The sequence below is a fragment of the Nyctibius grandis genome, chromosome 8 (genome assembly GCF_013368605.1).
Source record: "Nyctibius grandis isolate bNycGra1 chromosome 8, bNycGra1.pri, whole genome shotgun sequence".
Taxonomy (NCBI): Eukaryota; Metazoa; Chordata; class Aves; order Nyctibiiformes; family Nyctibiidae; genus Nyctibius; species Nyctibius grandis.
This window is the reverse complement of record NC_090665.1, coordinates 46,740,001-46,767,730: the sequence shown is the minus strand read 5'-3', so window position 1 is coordinate 46,767,730 and position 27,730 is coordinate 46,740,001. Positions and strand designations below refer to the sequence as shown.

At 41.5% G+C, this 27,730-nt stretch overlaps 1 protein-coding gene across 4 annotated transcripts; it reads left to right on the top strand.

The window, feature by feature from the left end:
* Positions 1–26,536, top strand: TM2D1 (TM2 domain containing 1). 4 transcript variants are annotated; one of them, XR_011048638.1, is made up of 9 exons: positions 1–298; positions 1,381–1,450; positions 3,735–3,843; positions 8,137–8,228; positions 11,569–11,642; positions 12,890–13,008; positions 19,101–19,266; positions 24,376–25,542; positions 25,968–26,524. XR_011048638.1 is itself a non-coding variant. In XM_068406321.1 (7 exons), exons 1-6 carry the CDS (start codon positions 137–139, stop codon positions 12,998–13,000), a joined length of 618 nt encoding a protein of 205 aa, XP_068262422.1. In that variant the 5' UTR covers positions 1–136; the 3' UTR covers positions 13,001–13,008; positions 19,101–20,344. The 4 variants fall into 4 exon arrangements, 1 of the variants encoding a protein (XP_068262422.1); XR_011048639.1 differs by having other exon boundaries at positions 24,380–26,536; XR_011048637.1 differs by having other exon boundaries at positions 24,376–26,535.
* Positions 26,537–27,730: the final 1,194 nt, after the last annotated feature.

Here is a 27,730-nt window from a genome sequence, read left to right as displayed (position 1 = left end):
GCCCACGACAACGAGCAGGGCGTCCACCCCTACCGCTCCCCGCAGGCAGGGCGACCTCCCCCCGCGGCGGGGGCCGCTCCTCCCCGCGGCGCCGCCGGGGCCGGCGAGTCAGCTGACGGGAGCGGCGGTTCCCATCATGGCCGCCCGGCCGGGGCGGCTGCCGGCGGGGCTGGGCAGGCGGAGAGGTGCGGCGGAGGCCCGGGTCCTGCTTCTCCTCTGGTTCGCGGGTGCAGCCGTGGAGGGAGCGGCGGGCACGGAGCCGCCGCTCAAGTGCGACGAGCTGAGGCTGGGGCAATATCCTGAGCGCGGCCGGGGCCGGGGCGGGCGGCGGGGGCTCGGCTGCTATGGGGATGGGGCCCGGGAGGGCGGCGGGGCCGGCGGCGCCTCGCCCCGGGCACGGTTGGCCTGCGGAGGGGGGCCGCTTGCCTGGCCGCCTCAGGGGGAGGTGGAGGGTGTGAGGTGCCTGACAGGGCGGGGGAGCCCCTCGGGTGTCAGAGCCTCGGCTGGAAGGAGCAGGAGAGGGTGCGTTCATTTTGGGGGTGGTGCAGTGTGTCCCTGTGTGCAGGTTTAGGGTGTCTCTGGTTTTCAAAGGGAAAATCTCATGGGATAAGAGACCCTTCTCCCCCCACCCCTCCATCTTCTTATTTTTTTGCAGGACACTCGAGGGAGACGTGGTGGCTTTGCAAAATGTTGAGTCTTCCTCCACAGTGCGAAGGAGCAGGGCGCAGGTGTTGCAGGCTCTAGCTGCGAGGCTCCTGACTCTCCAAAGGCGCGTCAGGCCTTCCCCAGAAAGTGTTTGTTGATGGTAGCTGACAGTTATTGATGTAGCTGCAGATCAAAAGTGTCAGGAAAGCAAATCTTGGAAAAGTTAACTTCATCTCCTGCTTTACTTGGCCGTGGGAGTTCAGACCTCTGGAAATAAGTTCCTGCTTGGGTTTTTTCTAGTCCAAATTCCCAGCATTTCAGGTGTTCATTTTGAGGTGTTCTTTGAATTTTGTATGTTACCGTATATTTAATTCTTCTCAAGCAAATGCATCAATTTAAAGGGACTGATATTGAAACAAGGGAAGAAGACTAGGCGTGCTACCTTGTTGCCTTCAAATGCAGAGGCTGTGACTGATAAATATTGTAGTTCCTTTAGGTAGTGCTGACTGCAGCACTAATTAAACGTGGAGCTTATGCGATATATTGCTGTATTAAATTGGATTAGCAGATTTGCTGTATGGTAATGTGCAGTTCCTATTTTGGGGGATGGGTAGGAAGGAAAACTAACATCAAGGTGCATCTTAAATCCTCAGGGTTTAAAGAGGGTGGAATAAATTACTGTTAAACCTGTTGTGTTTCATATGAAAAATGTTTTCCTCAATTACCTGAACATATATGTGCGATGAGCCTAAAATAGATAATAGTACACAAGAACCAATGAATTGTACAAATCACACAGCATATGGTAAGGATTTCTAACTTACATATTGATAGTAGCTACATTTTCCAAGGAAGTGTTCAATTTATGCATTTGTGTATCCGCTAGATGAGCTTTATAAAACATGGGATTACTAATATCATTAGTATGAAAGCCTAAAACACTTGTGTGGATTGGATGCTTTACTAAAAATTAATAACTACATTGTCTCTGATTGGTGCATTGGTAAGTGAGGTTTCTGGTAAATCTCTTCAATGTGTGTTGTATCCTCTAGGCTCTGTCCTGCACTACTGTGATTAAAACAAACCATTCCTGTCATACTGATTTTGCATATACTTAGAGAAGAATTGACACAACCTTCAAAATCTTTTATTTTTAAACATTTTTTTTTAAGGAAACATGGTGCCTTCCATCATCAGGAGTTTTTGGCGCCATGAGGCTCTGTTTTGAAAGCACTTACATTTATTTTGATGTTAAGTTCTGATGTCCTTTGAGTACAGCAGAAAAATGCTTAAGTTGATCACTTGGTTTACTACATATGCTTAGCTTTTTTATGTTTTCAGGCATTGAAATTGTCTCTGTGTTAGCTAATAGCACAACAGTTTTCCTTTATGTGCACTCATGTTTAAAATACATGTGTATGTTTGTTGTCTTTCATATTTCGTTTTCCATAAACGCTGAATAATTTTCTTCACTGGAATGCTCAGGGGCTGTGAAGGTTTTCCAAATAGTTCATAGTCTGGATGAAAGTACTATCCAAAATGGATCCTTTTTAAGTTATTCAGTCCTTTACGTCATCTTTGGTATCATGTCCCTGATTATAAATGTCCAGTCAGGGAGCAGAAAGAATATTCTGTAGTTTGAGATTGTTCACAACTCAAATTGTTAGCTCTCTAACCAGTTACTATGTGCTTGTATTTAATACACTATACATTTGAACAGGAGATAAGCTTCAGAGTGGGAAAGTTGCTAAATTAATTAACATTGTTTTCTGTGTCTGTATAGAGTATGTAACACACATAGCAGTTTTTAGATTGTCCCCAGAGTATTTGAGTTGATTCCTGTTTCAGGATTATCTAAGTAATAAAAAGTTAATCTTCTGGGTCATGCTTGAAGCACAACCGTTTATGAACACCTTTGTGGGATCCATCACCCAAACAAACACAGGTTTAATTCAAAGCATCCAGGTAGTCTCATTGAGTAGCAGATTTCAAGTCTTACTGGCATGACACTGACAGGAAAACTGGCCTTTCCTGTATCAATATATTTAAACTCTTGTGAGTTTCTCTAAATAAAGGAAAGCACTCCTTTCTTTGCCTTTTTTTTTTTTTTTTACAAGAAAAAATGTAGTTTTTTGTAATTGTCTTAGATTAGGCACATTGATGAGTAACATACATGTAGGGCTTCATAGCAGTTAAGTCCAGACATAGCTCATATTTTTTGGCTGTTACTGATACTGATGGCCTGAAATTAATTTTTCTTTTTTTTTTCCTGGTCCCTGTGTAATATGGATAGATATTTTTTAAAAAATATCCAAATCCTAGTCTTCTTGCCTGTAGGTATTATTGGAAAGTCTGGAAAGAAATGTTGAACCTGGCTTGCTGTTTTGTTGGAACCAGCCAACAGGACTCACAAATACTGAACACTGGTAGAAAGTGGGTAAAGGACTGGGATTTTTCACTTTAAAACAACAGGCTTCAACACTGGAGAGTGACTAATATTCTGGTAATACATTGCAAACTTTTAGCAGATGTCACTTTCTGCTGTGATTTCCACTTTGGTTCTCTTAAGAGTAGAGCCTTAGCTTAGAATAATAGAATAATGTGGGTTGAAAGAAACCTCAGCAAGTCATATAGTCCAACCTCCTGCTCAGAGCAGCATTGGCACTGAATTCAGACCAGGTTGCTCAGGGCTTTGTGCAGTCAGATCTTGAAAACTTCCAAGGATGGTGATGGCACTACCTCTCTGGGTAACTTGTTCCAACATTTGACTGTTCTCATGATGAAAACGTTTTCTGTATGTCAGGTTCAGATTTCCCATTGACTCAAGACGGAAATTACAACAAAATTAGGGCAGCAATTAAGTTTGTATATTTTGCTTAATACGTATCACTCAAAAAGACAAGTTAGTCATAGGACTGGCTTAAAAAAATATATTTTAAAGAAAAAATAACATGTCTGTGTACTGTGCTTTGTATCAAGACTGTTGCACAGTAGAACTTCATTTGTTTATTTCACTTGTGTCTTGTCAGAAAAATGCTATGGTACCCACTCAATTACTGCTTAATTTCAAGTAATTTTTTTGTCCTCAGTTCAGTGTCTGCCAGCACCAAATATTACTTGCAAAGATCACCTTGGCGTAGAAAAAGTCTTCACGGGACAGGAAGTTGGATTTTACAAGCCTATTGCATGTCGCAATGTGTAAGTACACTATTGTTTTTTGTCATAATTTGTCTTTGTTTTCACATAGAACTTTTTCTAAAATAGTATGATGTGTTGACAGAAGGAAAAAGAGAAGCAAGGTAGAATCATACACATTTTGTCCAGTACTTAATCCTCTATTAAACACTGTAAGTAGTATAAGGATACAACATGCGTGTTTATAAGTAAATCTGCCTCACTCATGGACACATTTTTCTTTGTTTAGTTATGTTTGTGTCTTTGCTTTACCTTAGTATTTTACCTTGGCTTTACTTAGTACTTTTCCCTGGCAAAAATTTGCCCCAGATGCGAAGGCTACATTTCACATATGCTTAAAATCCACACAGCTGCCGAAAGGAGCTGTCTGGGGACACCTCTCCATCCCTTCCCCTGACATACCCCACTGAATCAGGGGACTGATCTGGGTTTGAACTAACTTGGATCAGTTCCCCCGTTTGAGTCATAGTACAGTTGCTTCAAGTGCTTGTGCCAGCACAAGGAGGAGGGCAACTCAAGGGTAAGGGAGAGCGGAGAAAGGAGGGCTGGACTGGGCTGCTCTGTTCAGTGGCAGCACTGGTTCACGCCAGTTTAAAGTGTGTCTGTAGCTGCAGCTTAAGTTGTAGTATATGTGGATATTGGGGGAGTTTAAGTCTCTTTCCAGTTCCTCAATAAATCTCTTAGAGGAACTGTTCTCTATTTTTAAGCAACCTTTGTAGTTAATCAACTCCTCTGTGTCTTTTAAGAGCCTGTTTCTGAAACGTGAAAATGATGGACCCAGTTTTTCTAAAGCACACTGTGAGCAATGGAGAGCTCTGGATACCAATCAGTGTTCCAACTGGCCAATGCTAATGATCAGCGAACACCTGTCAGTACCATTTGTTTCTCCTTTTTGTGGGATTCATGCAGGAGCCCTTTTCTTTTGTCCTACTGGAACCTTTGGAAATTAAAACTCCAGTAATATTGACTGGGTATTCCTTATCACACCAGTGGGCAAATAACTCTGTGATACTTCCTGCTCAATAATTTGCCTAACTCAGAAGTACAGCTCTGCCTCTTAGTTTCATAAATATTTTCTCTGTATTTAGTCTTCTCAACAGTCAAAGCTCAGCAAATTGAAGAAAACATATTATTACGTCTAATCAAATTTAAATGCTAGCAAACTAGACTTCAGTCACATTTTTGTCCAGAAACAATTGCGTTTCAGTCCCATCTGTGATGGGGACTGAGAATAAGATGAGCTATACTAGTTTAATAAAATTGCTTCCTCTTTGGAGCAGAGACTAATTCTTACATTTGGAGTTTTTTGTATACGTATATTTTTGGTTTAATGTATTTTCTAGAAACATGTTTTAAATGTAGCTTTTCTTTACATTTATTAATTACAAAAACAAATCTATATAGGCAGAAAAATGTCGTCCTTCTTGTGGTATCTATTACTTGATCATGACTATTATTTATGATGAAATAATCAATGGTTACACTACCAAAAAAACTTGCCGTGGCTTTTCCAGTCCCATGACTGCTAGTATGGCAGAAAGGGAAGAGGACCCTTTGTGGGCTTGCTGCAAACTCCAGTAAAATACAGCTGTGAATGTAGGAAGAATTAACACAAGCATGCCCTTGATAAAGCCCCAAAGCCAGTTAAAAATGGCAGCAAGATTAATATTACCATCCTTCATATGTATGCTTGTTTAAAAAGTGGTCTAATCACCGATCGTTATATGAGCCTTTTGTAAGTGTTAGAAACATTATTTTAAGCAGGAATCTTCAGCTTGATATTACAACAATAGGCCTGCCCTTTCTACCGCTTTTTGGAGATTTTCCAGCATCTTATCTGAGTTTTGATGGAAATTGTAACTGTCTTCTGGCAGAAATAACTGCACATCATTTAACCAGAAAATTGTTTTGAGAAGGCATCTTCCCATAGCAGGATTGTCCTAGCATGAGGACACCAGGTTAACCTCTATCCCTAGCTTTTGGAAGGAGCAAATCAGCAAGTTGTCCTTAGCCAAAACTGTAGTTTAACAACACTCCAGATAACAGTTCTGGGATCCAGTTATGCTAGAGCAAGACCAGGAGATGTTGTATGTTGTAGAAGTGGATGTGTTCAAGTTGCTCCTGGTATTAGTTCAAGGAAAAGCTTGTAAGTGCTAATAAGGTTGCTCCAGCAAAGAAGTACTGGGAGTCAGGATTGCTTTGGTTTGGTTTGAATTGGATGGTTTGGAGGTAGATTTTTTGCTAAATTCTAGAATTCCCCCCATTGGCACTCTATCATATATTTTGCTTAATATGTTCAGGCCCTGATTCTGCAGACTTGAAATGTCCATTGTTCAAGTATTGCCATTCCAGGCAAGGAGTCCATCCAGTGGTAGTCTGTGAAGCTCTGAAGTTCAGTGTGGGCAGGTCTTTGAGCAGTGCTAAGAGACCCCGAAAGAGCACAGAAGCCACTGAGACCTACAGCAGTACCTGCATGGTATCAACTGGTGTGGGAGAGCTGGAAGAAAAAGTTTTTGACATGGCAGTTGGAAGAAATGTGTGCAGAAGAAAATAAAGATTGGATGAGGCTGAGAAGCAAGAAAAATTCAGAAGAGCAACTGAAAAGAAATTGCATCTTTTACCCAATTGTAGAAAATCCTTTAGGTGCCTGGGATGTGTTATTTTCCTGCTTGTTGGTTTAGTCTTCAGTGCATATGTTTATCTGTAAGAGTGAGTAAGGCAAAGGAAATACAAGAGTGGATGCAGCCTTGTTCCATCAACATGCCTCCACTTCATATTAGTTTTCTTCTGCCCATCAGTTTGGTGTTGACTAGGTTGCAGACTGTTCAGCTTTTAAAAGCATCTCAATGCATAGGCAAGTGCTCAGTTTATTACTGGTTTTGATCAGGAGCATCTCCAGTTAAAAAGTGTTCCCACCTTTTATGTGAGAGCTCTTTTTATGCTGTAGTGTCCTTGGAGGGTCGTTGACACTTTGTAGTTGATAAACAATTTCCAACAGTTTACCTCAGCTTTTAAATAAAGCCATTAGTGTTCTTTACAGTGGAAACAAGACAGTTCTAAAGATGATAATTTATGTTACATTAGGTTCCAGGAACGCCCAGTATGTTCTGTGTTGCTAATAAGTGCTAAGTAACAAATATTGAGGTAAGAGTCATGATGTAATCACTTAATGTTGCCATTAAGTTTTAAAGTCAGTAAATCTAAATAATAAGCAAAAAGGTAGATCTTTGTTTGGCATTGAAAGTGCTTAATAAAGGTGCTTGGACCTTTCTTAGCTACTGTCTTTGTGAAACTCTATGTTTTATTCAACTGTCAACCAAGAGTTTAATTTGGGCTTATTAAGTAATTGCTGGCACATAGTAGTGCACGTATCAAAACAGTGAATTATTTAATATTTTTAAAGTTCTAATTACATTTGGGTTTGCTTTTCTTTTCAGAAGCTAGCTGTTCGCCAATGCAGCAAAGGATGCAGCAAGTTCTAGTATTGACAGCTACATGTTTCTAGCTCGCTTATGAGTGTAAAGTTCACATGAACAACGACTGAAAGTTACAGGTGGTTAGGTGGCCACATCACTCCAGCTGATGGCAAGAACGGTGCCAATTAGTATAAATCTCGATAAGTCTGTTGTGTTTTGTATGACTAATGATAGGATGCGTAACTTTAGGGTACCTCTCTACCACTGTCCGTCTTTGTACCGTCAACAGTTCTTTTCATTTGTGAGTTTGTGCCTTTAGAGTGTAGTAAATGGATACATGACTTACCCTTTTTGTTGAATCCTTCCTGCAGCTTCTTCAGCCACTGGCCATGGTTCATTTCTCCTTCAGATCTCACTGCAATTACTGTCTCTGCTGACATCTCACCTGTCTATCCTGTTCCTCTCGATTTGGCTGCATGTGAGACTAATGCCTACAGACAGTATGAATACACCTCTTAGCTTTGTAGGGCTGTCTCAGTAGGGCAGAGCTGTTAGGAAGTGCTTTGTAAAACTGGGAATGTAACAGCAACTGAATTGTGTCTCTCTTGACAAGAAATCATGATTTAGATTCAGAATAATCTGTATTCTGCAAGAGTATACTTGAGTTGCAAGAGCTGAGGTTGCTTTATGGAGGATGCTTACCCAGTTTGAAAGCTTAACATTATCAATTCTGTGTCCATTAATTGAAGATAAATAACCAGTCTGGTTTTATTTTAATCTGAAGCAGCAGGCAAATGAGTCACTACTTTAATTCTCAAAAGTATGAGTGAATATATTTTGCAGTCATTGTCTACATTACATTACTTGTTTCTTTTGGCAGAAATGGATACTCCTACAAAGTGGCAGTGGCTCTGTCCTTATTTCTTGGATGGTTGGGAGCAGATAGATTTTATCTAGGCTATCCTGCATTAGGTAAGTTTATTTCTTATTTTTACTTGGGGTAAAGCTTATTGTTATGACTGAGTTGTATGTGTATACTTACATTTTGAGTAATGAAGGCTGACAGTCATAGTTTTAATATTTACAACCAGAATCCTTACTTTATTGTCAAGTAAGATAAAATCCTGCATTATCCTCAGCTTGCTATTCTGTTGGAGTGAGTGGTGATGAATGGATATATAGTTGTCCAACAGATAAAATCCCAATAAGCAAACATAATTATTGCTATTCATAGTTTTGCTTTGTGTTTGCTTTTCATTGATGTTTACCACAGCATTCTTTGTGAGGCACTGAAACAGAAGTGGTTTTGACTTGTGTGCCAGATACTTAAATGGTGATTGATTTTTACCAGGAAAATAGTGGACAAACTTTACAGTAAACTTAGTGTTTTGGGATATGGAATTTATTCTGGCAAATGCATACTTTCAAGATAGCTCATAGTATTAGTAACAGTTCTGCAGAAGCTGGGATCTTTAATAAGACCTACTACCTCTGGTTAGTGTTTTTAGGACCTGATTCACAAGGTGATGGTGCCACTGGCTTTTAAATAATGGAAATACCTTAGTATGTTAGAACTACTTTTGCTGGCTTTGTTTCTGAGCTGGACAAATAGAGTAAATTTAAGTCTAGATAGCATGGAGCAATGAATTGGAAAAAGCTGTACATGTTACTGTCACTTCAGCTAGGAATTTTGAGTTTCTGCCCATTAAATGCAAACCCTTTGTTTTTTAATAACATTATCTACCCTTCTCGATAATCTTGTGTTAACATCTGTGTCTTTTTTTCCCTGAGATTCTATAATTAGCACTTAACTTTGTCCATCTGTTTCACAAAAAGATACATCTTTGGAAGCGGTCAGTAAGGTGCACCTTTTTGTTATACCATTGGATTTGGAATAACAATTTGCAGTAATTATTTTGTGATATATTGTAGTAATATAGATTTATAAGTCCTCTATTCTTATACAGAAGTTCTTTATGGCTCATGCTTGTTAACCCTACTGGAATACACTGTAGCCAGTAACCAAAGTTAAAGACTTAAAACTAAACGCTCCCAAAAGTCAAATTTTCAAGCTTTTGAAAGGTAAAGAAGACAAAAGCAAATAGGTAAGAGTAGAAAAGAAAAAAAAGAATAAAAATCAGTACATTGGATTCCTTGACAGTGATTGGTTGGGGATTTTTTAGGTCATCCATGCCTTAGCAAAAAATGGTTAAGAAAGGTTAATAGCATTGAAATATTTTGTGCAAGCGTAATGAAGACTGTAAATGCTCTTTGGTTTCTTTTTTTCCTTCTCTTTTGCTTAAAGAGTGCACAAATACAAACAAGCTATTGAATATGAAGAAATCAGGAAGGCAACCTCTTCCTCTCCCACACACTGTGAACTAAACCATAAGTTATTACTGTGTAAGAGCACTACTTTTTTCCCTCCGTGCTTTAGAGCAGTTTATTTTCTTGGTGTGATCTGCTTGTGGGGAGGGAAGTAAGGAGGAAGAAAAAAATCAACTTTACCCTGCACTCCAGAAATATATGCCAGGTTCAGAAACAGTTCTACATACAGTAAAATAACAGAGCAGCCAGTTCCTCAAGTAAACTGGAGCTGCTGCTGGAACCAGCAATGGTAAGAGAACTGCTGGGTTCCTAAAATGCCGACTGGCAGTGAGGTTCAGAGCTTGAGAGGCAATGGTATACGGAGCATCACAAATAAATATCTTAAATGGTCACTGCGCTCAATGCAAGTAATAACAAAATAAACTGTTCACCAGCATTTGACGTTATTTAGTTGTCTGAACTGTTGTTTCCTAAGGCTAGCGTTTCTTTAGCTGGCTGTTTCCCTTATGTTTTGTTATGCTACTGACAGCACTGATACCCAGGCTAACTGTGTCTGTGGGAACAAGTTATTTTAAACAGTGATATACTTGGTTTTTTTGCACATTTAAGTCGCACCACTTTAGTTGTAACATGCACATAGGCTTTTCTTCTGATCTGCTGAAAGACCATCCTGCTACTACTCTTTCATCTTCGTCGTTCAGTATTTTTCCTTGTTCTCTCTGACTGCTATGTTGTTCCATGGAGAGATTATAAACCACCTCTGTGGAGTTTATAATCAGGCTGGTTTCATCTTGTCAACTCTGGGAGCTATATCCAGGCAGTGGGATGCTCTTCCTGCAGCGTGCGTGCAGTTACTCCCCCCACTCTCCTCCATACGCAGCCTCGTACACAGGGCACGGGGGAGAGGAGGTGGTACGTGGGACAGATTGTTGCTTCTGAGAGAGGGGGAGCACGAAGGAGGAGGCAGCAGTCAGGAGACCTTCGGGTGTTTGACCGAGAGCAGGCTCATTCTTTGGGAAAGAGCTGCGTGGTTTTACCGGCAGGTGTTACGCAGCACAGCTCAACTTGTGGCTGTGGGGAAGAGGTGCTCTGGGGTGCCACACTGGCTCGTGTTCTCATTGTGCTTCTCTGTGGGTAAAGAGTCAAATGTCTTCACAATGAGTATCTCATTCTCAAAATAATCTAGATGTTTGCCTCGCTCAGCTGAAGCATTACAATATATATAGTACTCATTGTATTATATTCATCGTACAAGAAACTACTGATATTAAAAAAAAATAAAAATGTTAAGGCAGCCTCCTTCTTGTGCAGGCATTTTCCAAATGAGGTCTGCCTTTCATGGCAGCTTCCAATGAAACATTTATCTGTTAGTTGCTATTCCCATATATTTTCTATTAATCTTTCATTTCTTCGTACAAAAAATAACATTTTTGAATACCAGTTAAAAAGAGTTTATATATATATGTGTATGTATATTGAAAATAAATTCCTATTTCAGCAAAAACATAAAAATGATTCAAAGGATGGTTCTCCAAAGTAGCGTGTTCTGAAAATCAAATCAGTATGTGCTGCAACTCATGAGATTGTAGAAAGTCTCTTTCTATTCATAAGTAAATTTTGCAGCCAAGTTGGGATTTTTTCTGTCTGTACCTCAATCAAAGAAAGGAAAATTTCCAGTAACTTGGTTATCAAGTTATGCCTTTCCTTGTTTAAGAATATTTATCTGTTAAAAAAAATAAATTGTTAATGTTTAAAATCTTTGAAGTGTATTCAGGATGTAGAAATACGAGTATTCCCTGATAATTAAAGATCTTTAACTTCAGGTCTGTTTCTAGATGCGTGTGTGTGTGTGTATATATATATATATATATATATATATATTGCAGGATGGGGAGAGAGTTGGGATGTGATTGCCACCAGAAACCTATAAACTTCTTAGTGACTGACTTAAAGCTACAATTAAATTTGATTTTCCTTTTTTTAGGTTTGTTAAAGTTCTGCACTGTAGGATTCTGTGGAATTGGTAGCCTAATTGATTTTATACTTATTTCAATGCAGGTAAGTCAGGGCTTTCAAAGCAAGATACAAATCCGTGTTTGTTAAAGCTTTGATTTGGTTGCTAATTGTTTGTTAGCATTTTAGCCTTAAGAACCTTTGTGTATGGAGAAATCGAGGCATTTATTTTAGCTGTGTTTGTAGATTGATGTTGTAGAATATGGATATGAAATATCAATATATTTATTGTTTGAATTAAAAATTAGATTAGCTATCTATAAATACTCATAATGAACAGCTTGGAAGCTATAGCACCATAAATTCACTTTGTCAGAACCTGTGAGCTCTTTATGTGACACAGAGTGTTGGACTTTGCATGAGATGTGCTGGTGTTCCCAGAATCCTGAAATTCTGTGTTTGCATGTGCTTTACACTGATGAAGCCCATCATCGGGGTGTCCATGCAGCGTGCAGGAGAGAAGACATCGGCCACTTTTTTTTCCTGCCTCTCCTCCAAATACAAGTCCCATATCACCTGAGAGCTGTGACTGTAGGATTCGTGATGGTTAAATCCCCAGCTGGGGTGACTTCTTGTGACATCATGAAATTGCCAAATTGTCTTATTCTACAGTGCATCTATTTAGCATGAATTACAAATTGCCTACGATGAACTTAAAATGCATTGTGGATATAGAAATTGTGTATATGGGTTTATAGAAAAATATTTTTCAAGTATACATCTTTGTATATATATCTTTTAAAGTCTATGCATTCTCAAATTCCTTTCCATGCTATCGCAGTGATCTTGCTTCAGATCAGACACAGCTGAGAGTATCTTTCATCTCTCCTTATTCATCTCCCTGATGACCCCACATCAGTTTGGCATTTCCAAAACAAAAAAGCCATGATCTTCTCTCCTTCTCTCCATTCTTTACCTGTGCAGTATTTCAAAGATACTTGTCATCAACCTAATTCTCTCCTGCCTACCCTCCTTTGTTCAAGAAAAGTGGTTTGGAGCCCACTCATTTGTTAGCCTGATTTTTGTGACTCAAGTCCTTGTCGGCCTAACCTAGTACCAGCGCCTGGCTGTGTAATTTGGTTGATTAGAAGCCCGAGGGAAATGTTCCTTCTGAGACAAGTGCTCACTAAAATAGTTAAAACTACAGCATAACTTCAAAATAAATCTAGTTTCTGTTTGACTAATTAAGCATGACTAATTTTATGATGGGAAAATGAGCAGTAATTGAGACATTAGCACAAAGTGTATATTTCACTTCCTATTGAAAAGTCTTGGTTCTTTTTCTCTTGTAGATCGTTGGACCTTCTGATGGCTCCAGTTACATTATAGATTACTATGGAGCAAGGCTGACACGGCTCACTATTACCAACGCAACCTTCAGGAAAATGCAGACCTATCCTTAACCCTGGCAGTAAGTGTCACGAATGCGTAGGTGCATTTTATTCTTACAGGTGGATCCAGTCGTCCACTGAAATTGCTGATGACTTATTAATTACACTTCATCAGAACTGAATGTTAAATGTACATTGAACAAAGATGATAAAATGGGAAAATTCATCGAGTGAGTGAATTTACCTCGAAGGCGCCAAGTTTCTTTGTGACTGCTCTATTCCTGTGAGCACATAGTTTGTTGCTAAGTTATACCAGTTGTGAAACGTGCAGACTTCTGCAATTTGCCCTGATGTTGTTCTGTGTCTGTAAGTATAAATTGGAGGGTTATAGAGAGGTGGAGAAAGGGTTGTTCAGAACAACTCTGCTGATCTTTAGTCCACTGAAACTGATAAAAGTTTTAGCATGCGTGGGATGGGATTACACTTGGGGTCTGTTTTTGTGACTGTGTGTGGCAGTTTGTAAATGAACTTAAATATCCCAAACCACAGAAACTGCCTTTCTTCCTAGTTAGCTGAAATCCAGATGCCCCTAAATCTTGTGCTGGTGTATCCTGTGAAATTCTAATAACTGAAATAATTATTTCTGGAAACCTTAAAGACAAATTTTGGTCAAGTTGCAAAATTTGGTCAGTGCTGATCAACAGTAGAAACATGGATGCATAAAAAATGGAACCATAGAGGACACATCACAGACAAGGAGGGTGGATGTTGGGGTGCCCTGAGGTTAGAATGGGAAGTAATAATTCTGCTTATTTTGATTTTTTTTTTTTTTTTCCTCCCTTGCAACCATCCATAGTGAAATATGTACCTCCTTCTTCTGAAAAGAAATTGGTATGTTTTACAGCTACAGAATGTCAAAAAAGCGAATTCTTTGCGCTAATAAAGCCCTTAAAAGGTTCTTATTTTAAATCAGTTGTGTTTCAGTGAGATAAGTTCTGTATCCTTCAAAGTTGTTTGACCAAAGTCTTTAGGACAGCCAAGATTTGCCTAGATGTTCCTTTGAAGAAAAGTATACACACACAGAGACAGAAAACATGTCAACAGAGTCTTCATGTTATTTGACCAATTTTAAACATTCCTTTCACCTTCTAATGAAAACTGGCAGTAACTGAGTGAGAAATCCACGTGGTATAAACTTTAGTGTAGATTTTTTCAGAAATTTGGGCTGTTCTTTTGCTTTCCAGATGAAACAATTTGTGGATGCATTAACAACATTTTGAATTTGTAAGGGAATTACAAAAAATGAGATTCCTAAATTGATTTTTTAAAGTGCAGTTTGTGGGTTTTAGTCTCGTTTAAACCTACATTATGACTGGTCACAGAAAGCTTTGTAAAGAAATCCTGTTTTTTTTCTCATCAGCGTAACCTGACATATCACGTAATGAGAATAAACCACAAGGGATACTTTGTGCTTAACATCAATTCTTTCCTTCACGCAAGAAAGGCATAATTTTGGAATACTTGCTAACATGCTTTTTACTTGTGGGTTTGAAGAGACAAGAACACTCTGTTAGCTTCGCTCACTTGCCTGATATTTGCTGCATCTCCCTTTTGTCTCTCTCTCACTGAATGCTCTTTGTGCGTGTCAGTTTTGTTTCCTGAAATACTTTCAAAAACAGACGGGAAGTGGATGGAAAGTAAATGTTTGATTCAAATAAAATCCCATGGCTAAGATCATCCTGTGACTTGTCTGCTTTTTGTTTTTTAACCCTGAAGCTGATAATGTAGTTGTGAAAATAGGAAGATACCATGGACATTATAATAAAAAAATAGCCTTGGGCAACTCATCACACAAGATTTCATTCTAAAATGTACCTCCATGTGTACAAGTTGCAGAGGACTTGACTTAATGATTTCCACAGTCCATCTTGTGCTTCATTATCCATAAAAGAATACGGGAGCTATTTTGTGTGAATTAGATAAAAATATGATTAGTTATAAGGTCCATCAGATAGTTTGTTAATCCCAGAAACCAAGTAGCCAGCAGAGAGAGAGGTTTGTTATTCCAAGGTACAGTGTTTCTGTAGAAACAGATGTGTGTCAGCCAGTGCAGGAAATCAAGACTGCTGTGGCATTCTTTCGGCCTGATGCTCTCTGGTTTGTGATACCAGTGCATGCTCTTGTCAGGACTGCACTGCTTTGTCATAGCAGTCAAAATGAAGCCATGGGTGACCAGACAGAGCCATATTTTGAGCCTTAGCAAAATTTTATTTCTCTTCCCTTTGGATGGTATTCCACTTGATCCTCTATCTTGCACTAACAACTTTCCACTTCTTTTGCAACCTTCTCCTTTGTCTGTAAAGCCTTTTAGAAATTGGTGCCACAGATGGTGTCACCTTTGGAACTTGTGTTGGCTGCTGTTGGAATCACGTTCTATAGCTGTGGTCCTGTATGCCTGTTCAGCTGCCTAGCTGAAGTTTAGCGAGGGTTAACTGAGTAAGCAGATAGTACTGCAGGGCCAGTAGAGAGTTAGTGAGGTCTTTGTTTTCATCTTATAATTGTCAGATATGGCATGTTTACCATAAGGGCTGTGAAAAGTGTGATGGAAGATGTAAAGCTGTCCCACTGTGTTAATAATAAATTGGCTACAGTAATATTTATCAAAATGTCTGTCCCGTGATGATTTTCTGTGTTGCCGCCTGCTTTAGCTTTCTCCTGTCAATCAACTTGTCCATCCTAGTGTTTCTGTAGTTCTGATTGCTCTGACTGCACTGGAATAATCTTCTCTCTGAATTGTTTTCCCAAAAACAGTTGCAAAGCAGTAAAAATAATTAGACCATGTACTATGTCATCCTCTGCTTCGTTCCCAGATAAAATGATATCTGTTGGCCTTGCAGATATTCAGGAATCCTTTTAACATTCCAACAAGACAGAGAAGTATTACTCTGTATCTGTAAAAATAAAGAACATAAAAAGTGAAGGCCAGAGTTTAAAAAAAGAATTTGAAGTGCCTAGCCTTTAACAACCTGCATAAAGCTATTCACTGGGGATGGTACAGATCCATGCCAGGAGTTAAATCCAAATCTTCCCTAAGTACCAGTGCAGTTCAGTCATTGCACAAATGACTCCATAAACCTGTCCTTTTTTTTTCCTTTTTGTTTTTTTCACATCCATTTTAGGATTTTCTGCAATGTGCTTAACCATGATCTGAACAAGCAATAACTGGTAGAAACATTCTGTGTTGGACACTTTGCATTCACTCACACAGTGCAGAAGTGGTTGTACTTAGGTGTGCTTACTATCTTAATAAATCAGTCTGGATTGTATTTGTTCAGTTAGGTCAACCTGTGCATCTTTCACTTGTGTTTAGAGCTCCTTTTCCAAAAAAAAGCAGATTTAGAGATATTTTAGAACAAACTCTCTGACTAGTTATTCCTCCTGCAATTTAAATCACAACTATGCCATGGCAACTTCCCGTGACAGTGTTTTGTTATCCTGTTTCCCTCTCCACCACCACCCACCACTTATTACATGAAGATACCACTTCTGCTTTCAGGACCTGATAACACCTTAAACATTAGGTTTTATTATGTTTCCAAAGTGTATTACTTTATGTCTGCCAGTAAAACTTCTCAGCTCCACAGGAAGGTCTTTGTGTTTGAAATGCTCGGTTCGAATTTTTTTTGAGAACATCTGTTGTCACCCCATCAAGAACTGTTTCCTTTGTTCCTCAAGAGTATATTCAGTTATATTTGCTTACACAGCGATGTCTATTCAGTCTTCTCGCATCTCCTCTGTGTTATTTTGGTTTATTTTTTATTTAGATTCATTAGGTGTTTAGTCCATTTCTGGACCGAGAGCCATTCCTGTTGCTTGTTCTACAGTTTTCAAACCTGTTTCCTCCAGAAAATGATGTTGACTACAGTAAGGTTGGGTGCTTAAGCACCCAGTTGGGGAAATGCCAAAGGCAAGATTTTGCAAGCAAGTATACGTTTCCATTGCCTCATAGGACTGTCACTAATTGTGTGATTGCCTATTAATTATTTCAGTAATATATCATAGAGTCTTTCAAACTCAGTGTTGTCTCATCCCGAACTACTTTGCCATTTTCATTATTTTAAATGGTCACTATATGGCTTCTTTCAGAAATGCATCATTTTAATTCATTTAAATCGTTGTTTTTTACCAGCTACGATGTTCTGGGTTCAACCTGCATCAGAGTCTGCCAAGAGGTGAAATGCAGGAGATTATTCTGTTTGCATCTTCTGCCTGGATAAGAGGGGAAAAAATAGCTTAACTTTAGGCATATGCTTAAGTGTTTTGCTAGACTGAAATTTGATCAAGACTCTTCCCACTTTCTTCCTCTCAATCCATGTTACCCAGAGAGCATTTCTAATCTCTGTGAATTATAGAAAATGGCATTCTATATGGAAACCTTAGCACTGACAGTGTAAACGGCTGATAGTGTTTGATACAGCTCTGTGACATTCTGTATGTCACAACTTCTTTTTTTTCACCTCAGAGCTGCTTTTCGGTTACTTTTGTTCATGTATCAGCTCTGTTTGTTCACCTATCAGCTACCTTTGGACATCCTGCCACAATTCTCAAGTACCTCTAGGAGGAGCTGGACTTTTCAGAGCTGAATCAAGTACGTAGAAATGTTACGGCATCAGATCAGGGGATCTTTTATATGTATGAAGCAAAGACACATTGGGGAGCAGTAGAAGTCAGTAAGAGGGGGTTGTAGGCTTCGGTTTCCGCAGAAAGTTTGCCTGAAACTTAAAACCGTGTTGTCTCTCTGCCTTCTGCTTCCTGAAGGTGGAGCCAAACCCCCTATCAGATCTCCAAATCTTCTGAAGTTGTTCTTTATCGTACAGCAAAGACTTAGCACTCCGGTGTTTTTCCTTGCACGACAGAGAGAACTGGAAAGTGGATGTGAGGATTCTGTCTGGCCAAGATGCATTTTGCACTACACTTTCTCTCTAGACCTAAGAGACCCTGTAGCAAAGGAAAAGAAAGGAAATATAAGAATAAAAAGGATGGTTTCAGAGCTGTTTGCTCTGTGTATGATGAAGATGTAGTTCCATAAACTCCCAACAAAATAAAGTGTTTAAAAAATACTGCTTGTCTCAAATACAAACTCCTTGCTTTTCCCAGGATTTCTGAGTCTTACTCTTCGTGCTTCATTACAATCTTGAACATACTCGTGCTCGGATAATTCTCCATTATACATTTGAATGGCTGCTTTCAAGACTGCAGTGCTCTCTCCGAGAAGCACAGTTCTCAGGCTCTGCAGATGCATATGACACAGCAGAATTTTAGGCAGTATAAAAATTATAAAGATCAGTTTCCATTACTGTAATTACTATATAAATCCTATCTTTAAGAGGCTTAGAACAGGTCTATTTAACCTTGGTTTGAGCTGAGGCTTGGTCCAAGTCTGATAAGTTGAACACCAAATTCTTTTTCTTTTTTTTTTTTCTCTTTTCTCTGCAGCATCGTAACTTAGTGGGGAGTGGGGAGGGAGATGGATCCAGCACATCCTCTGCACTCTGTCTCTGACAGGGTGGTGGCTGTAATCGGGCAATATACCTGTCCCCAGCCCACAGCAACACTAAAGGAGATGTACATTTTGTTACATCTGAAAAGCACCGTTTCTCCCCTTGGAACCTGTGGCTGCTTTTCTTACACAGCTGTACTCAGAGCAGGTGTGTGGGACGGCTCGGAGGCAGACGATCCACAGAGTGCGACTAGCAGCGCTTGGGTAAAGCGTCAGATCCTACACTCTTTGGAGGGCTGTAGCAGTAATTCTCATCTTTGATGTCATTTGTACCACCTTGATGAAAGCGAAGGTGTTGGCTGCCCTGGTGCTTCCCTTTCAAGTAGCTGAGATGCCCGGAGCTGCCTCCAGCTGCCTTTCAGGTCAAAGCATTCAGAGCTGAGAAGGAAGTTGGCAGCACCGTATGCAGAGGTTGGTGATACCCTGCTCCATGCCAGACTCTTAGCTGTAGGCCAGAGAGCAGCTTTGATATGGATAGCCACCACTTGCTTAAAAGAAAGTCTCGCACAGCGTTTTCCACGTTAAGAACCTGTTCTGCTGTGGGTGCTTTGCCCCCTACACAGTAGAGCCAAAGGAATTAATTTATTCATGTATTCTGTTTCCTTTACACAGAGTCTTCTTCAAAGTTCCTTGGATTTACCATGGGGAAAACATAGCGAGAACATGTAAGAGGAGATCGCTGCCTGCGATGAACCAACTGAGTGTTCACCTTGAGCCTGATGAGACTGCCCACCGTATGGACTGTGTTGGCAGAGGCAGGAGCCTGGGGAATGCAGAGGTGGGGGGCAATTTTTAGGGCTTTCATTCCATGGTCCCATTGATTATAACCCTATTAAGAGGATGATGCATGCGACTTTTAAGTTATTTTGTTAACTAAGTGTAAGCAATGGATGTGTCATGCTAACAAACGTAATTGCTGGTGTGTCTAATACAGTATGAAAGTACAGTATAGTGAATTTAAAAGGTTGTGGTAATCTAAGAACGTTAAAAGGGAAATGTGTGCCTGGGGGGTGTGGGGGTTGGGAGAAACCCGACTTACTTGACATTCACTGTCTTCCTCCCAACTCCTTTGCTAAAGTAGGAACAGAATCGGAACAAAAAAATGTTTGTTTTACAGCTGTACCAAGTTACGGCGTGGACTCGTGCTCCCCCCCTCCTCTCCCACTTGCATCAAGTACATCCTGTACTTTTGGCAACATGTTGACTGGATATTTAAAAGCTGTGAACTGTTCTGAAAGTTTCACATACTGGGTTATGGGCCATGTGTGTTTGATCAAAATTCAATTACTGCACTGTACCATGCTTGGAAACCTATCATCCCAAGTTATGAAGTATGACGAAATAGGCTAATCTAATTGGTTCAGTATGGGAGCAGTATCAACCAAGCTTGTTATGATAAATAGCTTCCTGTGTTAAAGGTTCTCTAGAGCTTAAGTATCTTGGCTCACCTCCCTCTACAAAATAAGAATAGTGTTCCCTGGGAACAGTTACATCACTGTCCCTCTCCTACATTCACAATTAAAGGTTTGTGGATTTTTTTTCATCTTGTTATTCCTTGAATAGATAAAGGAATAGCATCTACCCCATTCCCCGCTTCCATCTCCTTCCCCTTTCCTCAGGTTAGGTCGTGTTGTGCTTAACATGAGGCTGCCTCTTCTGTTGCAGGGCTAGGTAAGGCAAGCTCGACCAGGATGCCAAAACCCACCCTGGGCCAGAGACTGGGGCTTGTGTGCTGGTGTGTCAGTACATGGGACATGTTTGTGTAAAGATTTGGAATTTTTGATGTTAAGTTAAACGTGGAAGCACTTTAATCTTTCCAAGCATCTAATAAAAGAACTTTTGTAGAGTGAATTTCATACCTATGGATGTGCTATTATCTTATTGAAACTGAAATTTGAGTTTGTCAGTAGTTCAATGCAAATCCAGTGTGCCAGTGCTGGATTATGACTAGGGAAGGACTATGTTCTAAGCCTGGATTTGTAGTCACTAAATTTGTCGCTAAGACAGTGAGCTGTCTCCCATGAGATGATACTGGCTTCGTGATTTTATCTGGTCCATCTTTGGCAAGACGTATTTAGCTCAGATTTTGATGACACAGTAATAGACAGTGTCAAGGAAAAAAAAAAAACATGGAAAAGTGGCTCCTTGTGCTCTGGCGATTCAGTTTGTTCCTTTCTTGAATCACACCCCCATGTGCCTCCTAACTCAGAAATCCCCTTCAGGCAAAATAATTGTGTGATGACCGTTTTACAAAGACATAATGTAGGCCTGATACTGCAAGGGCCTTTAACGTTGGTGAAATTTCTTCCAAGAATAAAGTTATTCACATACTTAAAGGTTGGTAGAATGAGTCCTAATGTAAGTGAGTCTTCGTATTTAGCCCCAAGACTGCCTAATACCTGGATTAAGCCTGTATGGTGATTAATGCCTATTTACTATATCTGTTATCCCACTGCATTTTGCTCTTCAGCCTTGATTAAGCCCTTTGCTTTACCATTTAAAATGTCCTGCTTAACCTTCTGCTTACAAACGTATGCAGTGCTGAGCTCTGCATTTTTAACTAGAACAAGTTCTACCATAAATAATAGCATTTAATTTTAAAGTGCAACAGCTACAGTCACCACTTGATTAAATGACAAAGAACGGCAATAGCAAAGTGGGGAACGCAGAGTTTTTCACAACAAATGTCTATGTCCACGTAAGAGAAAAAAATATACCTTCCTGCTGCTGGTTAGCACTTTCTGTGCAGTTCTTTATTTTACACGTTTATAGAAAATTATTACCAAAAGAGCCTAAACAGTGACTGTCTGCGATTTCCCCAAATATCTTTTGAAGGAGATAAACTAGATTAATCTCTCTTTATAAAGTTCCCACAAGAAAGCTCACAGACACAGTAGCTTTACCTTCAAAAATAGAATGTGACTGTAGGCACTTATGCTAATCTCTTTTTTGGCAAATCAGCTTTTTTGTATTGAATCTTGCTTGATTGAATAGCACTGGAGCTGCCAGAGTAAATGCTATTATCAATGTACAGTAATTAAGGAAATAGTCCTTGTCACTCCAACAGTGTCCAGGCAGTGCCTTCTGTAATAAAGTTAAATGATAAAGAAATCTCTTCAAGGTGTAGATGCTGGACTGGAGGAGCTCTTGACATGCAGTAAAATAATGCAGTGTAGAATTACAGGTGATGGGGAAAAGAGTAAGTGCCAGTGGAATTCTTGCTGAATGCATGTTTGACGCTAAATGTCTAAATAGATGCTCAGCACTAAGACACATAATTGTTTAATTTGTCGTGTAATTTCCTGACTCGGGGCAGCTGAGCATCTCCCAGTCTCCACCCTTAAAAAAATGTGTGTGAGGGAGAGGAGTGGGGGAGACCCTTCCATCATTCAGCAGCTTCAAAGATCTTTTCCCCCTTCGGGCAGCAGCGTGCACAAATGATAAACCTTGCTTAAAGATCAGCAGAGCCGGGCTCTGCCAAATCCATTTGGGGAGAGAATTTCAGTAAAAAGGACTTGTCGTTCCTTCCCCCACCCTCCCATTTCACTTGAAACTTTACAGCCTAGCAGTACTTTGGGGGATCGCAGTTGTTCCTGCAGCACCCGAAGACAGAGATGCCCCAAGGGGAGAGAGAGAGAGGAAAAAAAACCTTTGGACATCTTCTGTATTAGAGCCTGATCGCATGCACCAAGAAATGTAAGATGTGGTAAAGTAGGGTAATTCTCAGATATTAGAAATGTTGCTTAATGAGCAGAGAACCCTGATCTACGCTGCCGGAGTTTTCTCAACGCTTCTCAGCTGCAACCCCACGGAGAGATCATTGCAGCGAACTGCTCTGGCCTAAGACATGCTGAGGTCTGCATTTGATAGCAAAGATCCTTTGTCCAACAAAGGTACATGCAGAAGATATGTTGTTTAATGGGCAATAAATAACAAGGGGAGGTATTTAATCAAGTCTGCCGGGAAATGCTGCTCACATAAAAATACGTGCGTTTGTAAAGGTACGGCCTGGGAAGCGAACGCTCAGAGGGACGTGAGGGAAAGAGTTTGTAGTGAGGCTGCTAAATCTCATCCCACTACTGGTAAGACACACACAGAAGGGTTCTGGTCCCTATACTGCCTTTCCCCAGCAGCCTACGTCTTATCTAAACTCTGTAGAATGATTTTCATATTTCATAAATCTGGCAGTTTCGCTCGGGCGTACGTTACCGGGGGTTTTAACATTCCCTGCCATGCTCCGTGTTAATGCATTGACATTCTGAAGGCTGGGCATCGTAACCTCGCCATTAAATCTTTGATACAATGAAGTGTCTTCTAAATAAAATAATTCAGAGGGATCGATCCGGTGAACTTCAGGGTGCACCTTTCCAATTATTTTTTAAAGATGGAAGTGTTTTGTGCATATTGAGCGCTAGATTTGTGGGACTGGGAGGGAGGGGAGTCACGCCTTGAGCGTGGAGCTGAGCTCCACTCCAGCAGGAGCTTACAGACACGCTCGGAGGGGAGCGAGCACGCGAGCCGTTCCCGTGCTTCCAGCATGACTCCAAACTTGGCTTTGCTGGGTCCGGGCCTCTTTTCTGTTGTATGTAAAACATTAATGTTCTATATATTGTTCCAAAGGATTTGTTTTTTTACATACCCCTAGCTCGACCTTCAGAACTGTCTGCTTGAATCTGAACAGAAGTGCTCTGGTCAGAATTAAAAAAAAATGATAGGCCAGGCAGTGGGTTTTTTAATTGAAGCATGCCAAATACCAAAGGCAGATGCTTTTTCATTCTGTAGCTCCTGGATACGCGGTCTACTTTTCGGTTTCAAGGACAAAGGAAACACTTACCCAATTAGATGAGGCATGAGATTGTGACATACGGGCTCTTTCCTTAAATAAAAAAATGTTGGAAAAAGATATTTGACCCTAAGTCATTAAGTGCTATTAAAATAACGAATACTCCATAAATCCAACCATATATTCAGAGCCGTACTGGTTTTGTTGCTGCGAAAGCTGTGAGACCGTCCAGGGTAAAGCCCCACGCAACTCCCTTGTCCAAATCGCATTTTGAAGGGCTAACTTTTAAAACAGGATAGACAAAAGTGTAAGCCAATTAAACTGCGCAGCAGACTTCTGCTGCCTTCCCCATTTGACATCTCCATCGAGTCAGCTCGGATGATATCAAACATGACCTGGCTGTCATTTCCCCCACACACTCAGGAAAAACAAGGGAATCTCTTGCTCCTCGTACGAGGCTCATAGGAGACGATTTTTTAATAGGAATGTGGCTTGCCCAAGGTAATGCGACTTTTCTCAGCTCTCGGGAGGAAGCGGTTAATGCTTCATACATGTTGCACCTGAATCATAAGTGTCCTAGAAGCACACTTGAATTTCTGCACGAGGAGCATCACACGTCTTTGTCAGAAGCTGGATGCGTCGGGGTCTGCGTCGTTTCGCTCCCTGTGTTTGGCGATGGGGGCAATAGTTAGAGTTCAAAATAATTACAGCTCTTCTGTTTCCAGCCTCAGAGCCACGATGTGTTTGCTTTAATCTTAACAGTTTACCAGGCAGCTGGAACTGTTGACTGATAATTGCTGTGAGTTCCTGATCCTCCAGAAGAGTGAAGAGCCTCCTCCGTCCTCCGCCTATTGTTTGTACAGTTTGCTTTGCCGAAATTACTAAAATTAGTGTTATCGACACTGCACGGAGGACTTGAGTCTCAGGTGCTGGGAATTAACGTTGCCTGGTTAATTACATCAGTTTACAATCTGAGCTGCTATCTGTCCTTTTACATATAGTGTTGCTTAAAGCGAAATTGCAGTCTCTCATCAAACTGGGTGTGGGGCTGAGTGATACTGGAACAAATGGAAGTGACTGGAAAAATTGCTCTTGTTCTCCCAGCCAGGTCCAGCTGCCATTTTGATTTCTCTCCACCTTGGTGGCTGTCTCTGGACCGCTGCAGCATTCATCCTGCCATACGCTATTGCAGAGCCATTAGTTATGTGTGACACCTAATGAAGCCCCAAACCATGGTGTTCTCAGTGACAATTCAGGATGCCTGGACCCCCGGTGATTCTGGCCAAGAAGCAGCACTCCTTGAGCCCTGCCCGGCCCCAGCTGCAGCGCAGATCAGGCTGGAAGCTGCATCTGTGCCCGCTGGCGAGGTCCCAGCGCAGGGCAGTCGCAGCACCGCCGCACCGAGAGCACCGATGCCAATCCCCACCAGTGGGACCACCCCGGAGACGCAGGGAACAGGGAGGAGCAGCATGGAGCCTTCATGGAGCTCCTGGAGACACAGATGAAGTGATGATGCTTCCCATCTCGTCTGCAGGAACAGCAGCGTGTTATCGTAGAATCATAGGATCACAGAATGGTTTGGGTTGGAAGGGACCTTAAAGCCCATCTAGTTCCAACCCCCCTGCCACAGGCAGGGACACCTTCCACCAGACCAGGTTGCTCCAAGCCCCATCCAACCTGGCCTTGAACACTGCCAGGGAGGGGGCACCCACAGCTTCTCTGGGTCCGCTGCTTCCCAGTGTCCGAAGCAACGCGTGGGGCTGCCGTGCCTCCTGCACCCACAGAGCCGGTAGCACCTGAAACACCACTAAGCCTCCCCTGCACCCCTCTCCCCCCATCCCCAAAGGTCATTGAAACAAGTGCTGCCCGCGGTGACCCTTGGAGCTGAGGTTGATGGTGTGGCTTGTCTTTAGGCTCTACTGCCTTGGGCCAGCTCAGCACTCTCCCTGATGAGCCAAACCCTGGTATAATCACATTACTGTTGCTCTCATCACTTTTAAGAGAGCTTGAACAGAACTCTCTATTTCTGCAGTTTGCGTACCCATAAAAAACCACCTGGAATACAGTGAGGTGGGGAAGAAACACCATGAATTTTCATCGCATTGGTATTTATGGCACAATTTACATCGTGACTATGTCCCTGTTGAGGAGGAGCAATAAATACCCTCTGCAAAGCTCATATTGCAATGGATGGAGAGGAAACAGCGACCCGAAGGGTGTCACGTTCTGGAAATCCAACCTGGAGAGAAGGATCCACAGTTAACGAGATGGGTAAGAGCATCTCTGGGTCTTAGCAAAGCCCTTTGATTATCATAAAAAGAAAGTGGGTGCCAAACAGTTTTAAAGCATCCCACATATTATCGATGATTTTTCTGTTGGTAGGAAGAACTCAAAAGGGTGCTATTAGCATTCTGGGCAGAGAGGGAGCAGATCTATAGTGTGGCTCTCAATAAATATGTTGCTGCAGTAAACTTCTTTAGCACTTTGCAATTCACATCTGATCTCTGCTGACCTTTTTTTTCTCCTAATTAAACCTTTAGCTTGCAAATGAGCCATTTCCTACATCAAACTGGTATATGGCAAAGGAGGAAACTCTACCCATGATTTATAGGGGTTGCTGGTGACCTAACTGTCTATCACAACCTTTTCTAATTGATCTCTCTTTGAATTAAATTTGACCAATTACTTTCTCCTAGGTGAACAAAGATGAGACTATCCTTAAAAGCTATTGTGCCAGCGACAGCGAACAAAGCCGGGTGTACGTAGTGGATGGAAGGTAACGATCCACTTTGTGCACATAGTGAGAAAGATGAAGGCCAACCACCTCCAGCACCCAAACCCTCTGGTTATCTCAACCCGCTGTTTTCCCAGAGCGGTGTTTGTTTGAAGAAACTGGTTTTGAAGGGATGTGCATGGGGGTGACTTTGACTTCTGCTCTTGTGAGCTCTATTCACATTCTCACTTCCACGCAGAGGGGATGCAAGCCTGCCATCGCTCCCACCCTGGTTTTGGAGCTGGATGACTAAACCAGCCTCTTCCAGGTTGCTCTTGCCCCACAGTCCTCTTCCACCACAGTGATGTGGCAGCCTTTAAAGTCCCTTTCCAGCGCACCATCCAAGAAGCAATCCCCCAAATCATGAACCAGCTGAGGAACAGCTGTGGGAGCTGGGGTTGTTTAGCCTGGAGGAGAGGAGGCTCAGAAGTGACCTTATTGCAGTCTACAACTACCTGAAGGGAGGTTGTAGTGAAGTGGGAGTCGGCCTCTTCTCCTGGGCAGCTAGCGATAGGACAAGAGGACACAGCCTCAAGCTTTGCCAGGGGAGGTTCAGGTTGGACATTAGGAAGAATTTCTTTTCAGCAAGGGTCATTAGCCATTGGAAGTGGCTGCCCAGGGAGGTGGTGGAGTCACCATCTCTGGAGGGGTTTAAGAAAAGACTGGACATGGCACTTAGTGCCATGGTCTAGTTGCCATGGTGGTGTCAGGGCAATGGTTGGACTCGATGATCCCAGAGGGCTCTTCCAACCTGGTTGATTCTGTGATTCTGTGATTCAGTGAGGCTTACAAAGGGAAAGAAATATCTGAGATGGGCGTAACAGCACGATGTTGAATTGCTGACCTCAAGAGTTCAAACATATTCCTGGCTGCACTATATAGTGCTTCACGTGTCCAGATGAATCTCCTACCCTTCCCTGGAGCCGAACCATGGGAGTCTGGCTGCAGCAGCCTCCTGTGGCAGCAGGGAAAGACCCTTGGCTTGACAGCAAGAAGCCGGAGCTGCACCAGCCAGCAGTGACACAAAGGGAGTTAAAGCAGTCCAGTCCATTAAAAAGTCATGAGTCTCACCTCAAAATCCTTTTCAGAAGTATATTTTATCTGATTTTCCTTCATCTCCTGGCTCCAGAGTGTGCATTTTCAAGCCTTGCTTCTACAGGTGAAATGATGAGAAATTTCCTTTCCTTCAGTGGGAAGCCAGGAGACCTTGCTAGCTTTCCTGCCCCGCGTCCAGGGTGACCCTTCCGAAATCTCACTCGGAAAATGCTCCTCCTCTCCAGGAACAAGGGACGTCGTGCTGGATGTTGCCATTGCACTGCGCCCACCAGCGCTGTGAGCAGCAGCCAAGCAACTGTTCCTCTTCCAACCTTACTTTGGAAAGAAAACAAAAACAACACCCTTAACACCTCCCAAATGATGCAAAAGTATTATTTAGAAATAAGAAAAACTTCCCCAAACCCCAACTCTGGGGCTGTAAAGGTGGGGGATCACAGCCTGGTGACGTGGGCTCTCAACCAGGGAAGCATCTCAGCTGGGAAGATGCTGGGAAATGGCTTTTCCTTCATCCAGGTGGGTTGTGGGAGGGCTCTGGTGTGGGGTGCTGAGGGAAGAGGGGACCTTTAGGAAGATTTACACGTGGGATCTTTGTATTGTCCCTCCTCTCCTTTTTTTTAATAAGCAAAATCA

What these genes read in the sequence shown, in the direction of transcription:
- TM2D1 (XM_068406321.1), top strand. Translation starts at nt 137, where the DNA reads ATGGCCGCCCGGCCGGGGCGGCTGCCGGCGGGGCTGGGCAGGCGGAGA. An exon ending in TCTAGGCTATCCTGCATTAG is followed by an intron (nt 8,229 to 11,568) that starts GTAAGTTTATTT and finishes TCCTTTTTTTAG; the next exon opens with GTTTGTTAAAGTTCTGCACT. An exon ending in TTATACTTATTTCAATGCAG is followed by an intron (nt 11,643 to 12,889) that starts GTAAGTCAGGGC and finishes TTTCTCTTGTAG; the next exon opens with ATCGTTGGACCTTCTGATGG.